Source organism: Cyphomyrmex costatus, unplaced genomic scaffold, assembly GCF_001594065.2.
Source record: "Cyphomyrmex costatus isolate MS0001 unplaced genomic scaffold, Ccosl1.0 scaffold229, whole genome shotgun sequence".
Classification (NCBI taxonomy): domain Eukaryota; kingdom Metazoa; phylum Arthropoda; class Insecta; order Hymenoptera; family Formicidae; genus Cyphomyrmex; species Cyphomyrmex costatus.
This window is the reverse complement of record NW_017276357.1, coordinates 191,733-199,880: the sequence shown is the minus strand read 5'-3', so window position 1 is coordinate 199,880 and position 8,148 is coordinate 191,733. Positions and strand designations below refer to the sequence as shown.

Sequence of the window (8,148 nt, the reverse complement as noted above, 5' to 3'; positions counted from 1 at the left end):
TTTGCAGACGAAATATGAAATCCACCAATCGTCTATTAGTCAGCCATTTTTAATACCACTGAATGAATGTCATGATTGGCTGACAGTCAGCTAATCAGGACGCGGAACATCGGTTGCGCTTCTCTGATATCTAGGACTCTAGGTGCACCCAGATGATGATTTTGAACGCAGCCCAGAACTATTATTTCATTCTTGTTTGACATTCTGTGAGCGATAAGGATATATAGATCATGTCTTTTATGTGTGTTTTTTACATCTTTCAGCGTAGAAAATATAACCTCGACCATCGACATATAGTATGGACTACGCACAGGCTGAAATAATATGACCGGCCCGAAAGAAAGAGATAGCGATCGGTGTGAGTCAAGCTGTGTCTCTTTCTATCGTCTAGCGATACATTACTAACATCCACTGAGCGGTAATAAAAGCAGCCAATAGGAGTATTAGAAAGAGCGACTCTTTGTCTAATTTAGAGTCCTAGATATCAGAGAAGCGCAACCGATGTTCCGCGTCCTGATTAGCTGACTGTCAGCCAATCATGACATTCATTCAGTGGTATTAAAAATGGCTGACTAATAGACGATTGGTGGATTTCATATTTCGTCTGCAAAAGACGCCATTTTTAATACTTTTCTTAGTAATTTTGCGATACTGACTTAAGCCGGTTGCGCTTCTCTGATATCTAGGACTCTAGTCTAATTCACCGGACACTTTTCGAGGGGACTTATGAATGGATCGCGCAGTCCATACTATATGTCGATGACCTCGACAATTATAAAGCATTTTCAACAATTAACGATTGTTCAAAAATTGTTCTACTGTCGGTAAAAGAATGAAGTTGGCATTGGTAAAGCCCATGGCACATACAAAAACGTAAGGCCGTAAAACGTAATCAGTAAGCGAATTGGCCAATCACAGTAGAGACCGTAAGGCCGGTAGCGAATCCAATGTTACGATTTCCTTACTGATTACGTCTTACGGCCTTACGTTTTTCTATGTGTTTCTGGCTTAACGGAAGTCACTGACTCACGAACGAATTATGAGCGTTGTGAGCTCGATGCGGGTCTACTTGGCGCTATAAATGCTTCGAAACTTTTGACTGACTAATCAAAAGAACGAATTATACTAATTGTCAAATCAAAAAATGCTTCGAAGCATTCCCATCAGATTTATCTTGAACCGCGATTGAATTTATTCTTTTTTTGTAAAAATTCTTATATAATTTACAAAATTAAAACAAAGGCTCTATTATTACCCATTTTCTTATGAAATTGATACGTTATTGAGAGAGAGAGAGTTCTTCTTCAATGCGCACGCGTCAGAAAATCGACCCATCTGCTTCCAGTTTTGGTAGTCATAAAATTCCCTAGTATGCTCATAATTTTAAACTGGCGCGAAATAATAAACAATGAACTATTTCAGAAACTTATTTGCGATCGTTTGCGCGGCATCGATGGGATTCGCTGGTCGCCCAACGATGAATTATTGTGCATATGGTGTTCCTCTCCTGCTGAACCAAAATTGATTATTTATTCTAACACGTTGGAGAAACACGTGACAGCATTTTCCCCATTGGAAACGACACAGTCATCTGAGATGTGCAATTATGGGAAAGAGCTGAGAGGAATTGAAAATATAGAATGGATCCCAAATGGACAGTTGTTGGCTATAATTGGGTTTAATGAAGTGGTAATATAATCACGATGATGCATCATATAGTATCATATTGCTTGCAAATTTATAATTATTTAAAATTTATTTTCAGATTGTTCTTCTTAATCACATCACGTGGCAACCATTGTCAAAATTATATATGGATCCGTTAATCAGAGAATGTAATTACTTAACAAAAGTATACAAGGAATATGCCGATTCGGAGAAAGTTTCTAATAAACGTTTTGCATCCTGTGAGGAATGTGTTTGTAAGTATGATATTTACAAGTTGAAGTTTGTCACGTTCAAATCATATTACAAATAATTTTTTAATTATATTCTGGATAATATCTGAAATACCTGATTTTTTGTATTTTTAGTACATGAAATACATGAACGGCCTATATGCATTGAAATTGGAAAAAAAGACGATAATGATAATTTCTCTATAGCAAAAATTAAATTGTTCGAATTTAGCACATGTGGACAATACCTGGCTCTGAATCACGAGCTTTATCCTACCACATTGTGGATATGGGACATCCATACGGATTATCTGGATTATTTGTTACTTGAAAATCCCATTACAGGTACATTGTTAAAATTTGATAAAAGTTCGATTCTTGTTAGAAATTATATTAATACAGTAATTTTATCATCTTCAGCTATCAAATGGAATCCCGTTCATCCTCGATTATTTGTGCTCTCTGAATGTACGCGCGTGTACGAATGGACTCGAAAAGGCGCAAACTCTGTACCAATGTCTAAAAATATGTCGATTATAGACGCATATTGGCATCCTTTGGGAGAAAAAGTTGCATTGTGCGGCTATAATAAAGCAATGATTCTAAAACACACATCCAAGATTACGCATTTGAGGCTTTCACGGGTATTTTCTTCAATTATATACCAGAAGGTTTGCGGGTTATCGCCGTGTCTTTCTTCATTAACAATGAAGAAAGACACGGCGATAACCCGCAAACCTTCTGGTATAATATCTTCAAATCTGTGACAGAATGTTTTAGAAATAATATATCAATTTGTATATATTCGTTAATTTAATTATAACTATAATTAGTTAATGTTATTAAATAAAAGACGATTTGTAATTTTATTGCAAACATTTGCAATTCATGAATATTTTGTTTTTCAAAATAGTAAAATCTGCTATTACAGAGCTTTACTTTATGATTGGAGATTAAGATTTATGAATAAACATCAAGCATAGTCGTTATAATGTATATACTAGATCATCCATCGTCTAGATATTGCGTGAGAAATAGATAGCAGTTTTCTCTATCCAGGAACGTAGCACTAATCGGTATATCATATACCTTGGTGCCAATTTCATTAATTCTTTCAAAATGTATTTTGTTACATTCATAATATATATATACACTACAAAATAAATTAAAAAGCTACAAGTTGATTTAAACTTACATGTTAATTTGTACATTTGATTAATTTACACATTTTTTATTAACAAGCTTAGATTTTATATATTCTTTTTAATTTTATTTTGTAAAAAAGTATATTATTTTTTTTTACATACATATACAATTTTTTATTTATAAAATGATACAAAAAATTTAAACTTTTTTGACGATTTTTGTTTTTAAATTAAATTCCGATGATGTGGAGAATTAATTTATTCAAAACAATTACGATTTGTAATTTTGATGATTGATTTTTCAGAAAATATATTTTGAGTGATTTATTCCATAAATCTTTAAACGCGGGAAACGCAACAGAAGTGGAGTGGCGTCTACATTACTGTTGGAGAAAGCGAGTACCCGTAAATGGTGACGCGGCCATCTATTTACGATACATTATACACAGCGAGGATCAAAAGATTCTAAGCGAGCATGATTATGCGCTTTATATACTAACATACAACTCTCCACCCGCGCGTATGGAGAAAACATATTTTTTAATGGCGCCTCTCCTGATGAAGAAATAGTCCGAAATGTACCTTCTACTTGCTGCGTTATCTTTCGTTTTATCAGTAAGAAGATGTGAGAATGCCTATTCTCTCCATTATGATGATAGTTGAGCGTAAGAAAGATCGAGGAGACATTCATTTCGTGTCGTGGGCTACCACGAAAGGAGACGACGAAATGAAAGTGTATCCGATATGGCGAATCGAAGCGCTTAAATTATTGAAACAGATTTTTCCCATCTATAGGAAATGAAAGTTTATTTGATACAACATTTATCTAACTGCGAATTGTTAATAAACAAGGCAAATTTTTCTAATTGTTTACAGATCAAAAGATTATTTTTCAATCCACATTGGCCGGCAAAAATGCCATCCTACACCGATTATCGCGTGTGCATAATCGCGAGAGCGTGCGGTGAGTTTATAATTAAATCCGTCTCTTTTTTTCTATACATTTAATTACACATTCTCTCTAACGGATAATTAGCCGAGTAGAGCGTGGGTTTCGAAGCGAGTCCTGTGCAAGTCCTGAAAAATTACGAACACGCATGTTGAAGTCAAATCGAAAAAGTTTGGCAGCGAAAGATCATCGTAAGATCATATTAGAGAGATATATATAGACTAGATAAGATTAGATTAGTGCATTATTTAAATTTATTTTTAATCTTTGGCTCTTAATTCTTCGATTCTTTAACAATCACACTCTTTAGAGATATTTTATATCTATAATTAGTAGAAACGCGTTTGGCATGTAGACATTCTTTTCCTCGTTACTTCTCTCGCAAGTTACCATATGCAAGCAGACGACATTTTGCTACGCGGCCTCACGTTTACTGTCAGAGGAGTACATTTCCTACTTTCTCCGCGGTCCGTTCATCACACTGCTTGTGTGTATATATACATATCATATTATATTTACCATCTATTTACAAAAGTACGTCTTTTGTTCAATAGCACTTGCTTGCGTGGTAAATCAAAGAAGATTTATACATGAAGTTCGATCTGTTCGTGCAATCCAAAGACATGAGAACATTCTAACTTAAAGTCATCTCTAATTAATAATTAATATTGTAGATTTATTGCAATGTTTGAAAATACTTATAATTTTATAATGTTTTGCTATTAATTAAATATTTATATCTACTTCTTTAAAAATGTCTACTGCAATTTAATTGACAAATCTATCACGAACGTGAATTTTAGGCAGCTTTAGCTATACATAACAGGTAATTATTACAAATATAGAGTCTATAGTATATATGTATTATCTTTTTACAAGAGAGAGGAATATAAATTTTTATTATTTCGTGCTAATAGTACTAACAATGCTCCCAACAATTAAGCATTGTTATTATCGTGAGCGAAGGAGTTTCGGTGCTTTCTCGGTATCGTTTCTCTCGCCACATAGACGCACGATCCGCGTCGTGTACTATCGTTGTAACATGAACCTCTTCCTGCACACCACGAATTGCTGAGAGACCGATAACGTCGTTTCTATACTCTGCAATCGTTGCAAAGTTGATCATAGAAAAAACTCATCGTAAGATTTTTTTGTGTGCGAAACTATCATAATAATCAAACGTATATCAAATCAGTCTTAAAAATTGATGTAGCATTGAAATCATGAGATATGACATATTATTATATATAGATATATTCGAAAAAAAATGCAAAATTTAAATAAAAAGTCAGCTACGCATGTTAGTATATGTAAAAATGGTTTTTTTAATCTCCGTTTATCTATAATATTATCATAATTAGTCGTTTCGCGATCAAACCGAAGAAGAACGAAAAAATGTCGTGAAAATTGCTGTCGAGCATGGTGTATAGTAGCTAGACATGTGGGAAGCAAAGCGATGCACATGCATACATGTTTGTACATTATAGCGGCGAACTGCTCACGTTCACTCACGCGTGTTTCTCGCGCACATACGGTGTTTAGAAAGTTCGAGCAACGAGAACACCACCGTCGACGGTGCGGAGGGTACGCCTTGGTACCAGAAGGTAACGTTTGCTGAAGGTAGTGCACGCCAGCTTAGGTGGGGGCATCTCTAAGCTAGCGGTGCCGGCGCTTCCTCGACGCTCACTGCTCGTCAACCAGTCGAGCCACTGAGACCGTGTGGTACCGGAGCAAGGAAGAAAAAGAGAGAAAGGGAGTTTTTAAACAATTGACCATCCTTCGGTCGGATTAGAAAGAGGAACTGACGTCCCGGATTGTTTGACCGTGTATTTTGTGCTACGCGGATTAAGCTGAATCGGGGAAAACGATGGAGAAAGATCAGCCGGATTCCCTGGCAACTGTTGCCGTCGTCTCGGAGAAGATGCCGCAGACCCATAGTCACTATGCACCAAGTGAAGTCTATTCTACCACCGAACCACCACCGGTAAGCTTCAATATATGGATTAGAAGCTATCCAAAGACGTTCCAGACTTAACGAATCATCTGTCGTTCATTGGAACTAAAGCTCTTCTTAAAGACTGAAATTAAGCTGGAATTAGACTATGGATTAAAGATTGAAATTGAAGATTGAAATTTGACCAATCAGAACAATAGCTTTGTTCTCATTGGTCAAATTTCAATTTTTAATCTTCAATCTTAATCTTCAATGCACAATCTGATTTCAGAATTACAGAAGAGCTGGGGAGAATTCTCATTTGTTTAAAAAATTTTTGATTTTCAATCGTTGATATCTCTGTAATTAATTTTCGAGTTACATATATTTGTCAAAGTAAAATTCATTGAGCAACTTAAATAAGAACAACAAGATTTTTGCCATCTCTTTACTTATTTGAAGCTACCGAAAAATTTTTTGTTCCAATTATTATTTTCTTTATTAAAAAATTTATGTGAGATTAAAATCGGTGATCCGTTAAGTTCCAGAACGCTCTACATTTTCTCATCACGATATTACATAAAGCTATTTCTGTATTTGCTTAACTGTAAATTAACATGCGTCATTACACATTAAAGAGTAAAAAATGCTAACGTGTTTAGATGTAACAAAAGAAAAAAAACAGTTTTATCATGTTTAATATAAATTCCATCGAACAATATGGTAATCTTAAGTGGTTTGTTGAAAAGCTTCTACCATTTTTGTTCCTTCTCTTCGCATTAAAATGCACGAGTTCTTAGGTAATCCTTGAAATTAATTAGTTTAAAAGCTTTAAAAAATGGACGTCTTATATACTGTGATATATTAAATAAAATTTGAATAATCTATGTATATGAGAACTGGCAAAGCCAAAGCTACATGTACTATATATGTTAAAACAAAGATAATTATTATATTTTTACTTTAAAGCAAATTTTACTATTTCCGTAAAATATTACTACTATTTAAAAAAGATATAACATGAAAATATAACATGAAAAAGAAAATATTTTGAAAATATTTTCTGTTATTTGTCAAATAGCTTTCTCTTTTCAAAAAATACTCGATTTTTAGAAAGTTTTTATAAATATAACTAAAAGATATAATTTTTTAGCTTACTTAAATACAATTGCAATATGACTTTTAACGTTTTAACCCCAGCTTTTCTCCTTTTAACTAAATAACTTTTTAACTGTAATTTTATAATATAATCAATCATTTTTAGCTACAAAAACTAACTCCTTTAAGTATGAGAAAAATACTGAAAATAAAACACGATAGTCTGTATGACTTTATGAAGCTATTCATCAAGCAATTACAATGATTAAAACGTCAGATTATTTCATATACACGTATACACGACTATTTCTGAATAGAGAAATAGCACATAATAGTGAGTAGAGTGTAGAAGTAATCAACAATTTGCAAAATGGCATTCAATCGTAATTGAGCATCAACCACTATAATGAGAAAGTTACAACAAAGAAATTGTTCGCAGATTTCTCACGATATTCTTTGTTCGCCAGATGATCTACACAATTTTATTCGCTTTTGCATAATTACATCCCTATCGTTATTGATGATAATGACAATTAATTGATTTCATTCTCGCCAGTATAACTAATTTTTTAATACGCAAATTAGGAACGATTTCAGTAAAATTGACATGAAAAGTTTTAGTTTAGCGAAAAAAATAGGTTATAAGATAAAAATGTCTTGAAAGTTTATATATTTTTTGTTGTACATTCTTATGCAAATTTATGATATTTGCAGAGCGATAAGCACGAATGTCATATGCCGCAGGAAGCAATATTGTGAACAGGGAGAACATTATAATAAGATATTCGCTATTATCACAATTATAATACATTGTAATAGTATTATTTTCCAGAAATATACGAGTAGACGACATTTAGCGCTATATTAAAATCGAAATAATGCTATATAACATATTATACCATAATATTACATGTGTGTGTGTGACACTTATAATTTGGTTACTATTTCACGAGTCAGTGAATTGGAATGCAAATACAGCGTTTTGCCGATTGATATCATCGATGTTGCGTAACGCATTCGCGGAGTTTTTTGAGATACAAAACGCTTCAAATCGACACGAATAAAATTTTATTGTTCGCAATACGGTCAATGTTGGAAAATTGTCATGATATATATATATATATA

At 33.4% G+C, this 8,148-nt stretch overlaps 2 protein-coding genes across 2 annotated transcripts in view; both read left to right on the top strand.

The window, feature by feature from the left end:
- LOC108773924 (WD repeat-containing protein WRAP73) overlaps positions 1 to 5,647 on the top strand; it is a 12,501-nt gene extending 6,854 nt beyond the window's left edge. Inside the window, exons 4-8 of the mRNA XM_018539904.1 lie at positions 1,423 to 1,689; positions 1,766 to 1,922; positions 2,034 to 2,243; positions 2,319 to 2,542; positions 5,480 to 5,647. Of these exons, the coding sequence (XP_018395406.1) occupies positions 1,423 to 1,689; positions 1,766 to 1,922; positions 2,034 to 2,243; positions 2,319 to 2,542; positions 5,480 to 5,647 (1,026 nt within the window). The remainder of the gene's footprint in view (positions 1 to 1,422; positions 1,690 to 1,765; positions 1,923 to 2,033; positions 2,244 to 2,318; positions 2,543 to 5,479) is intronic.
- A 23-nt stretch (positions 5,648 to 5,670) lies between these two features.
- LOC108773937 (mediator of RNA polymerase II transcription subunit 15) overlaps positions 5,671 to 8,148 on the top strand; it is a 24,802-nt gene continuing 22,324 nt past the window's right edge. Inside the window, exon 1 of the mRNA XM_018539919.1 lies at positions 5,671 to 5,976. Within this exon, the coding sequence (XP_018395421.1) occupies positions 5,860 to 5,976 (117 nt within the window). The 5' untranslated portion in view covers positions 5,671 to 5,859. The remainder of the gene's footprint in view (positions 5,977 to 8,148) is intronic.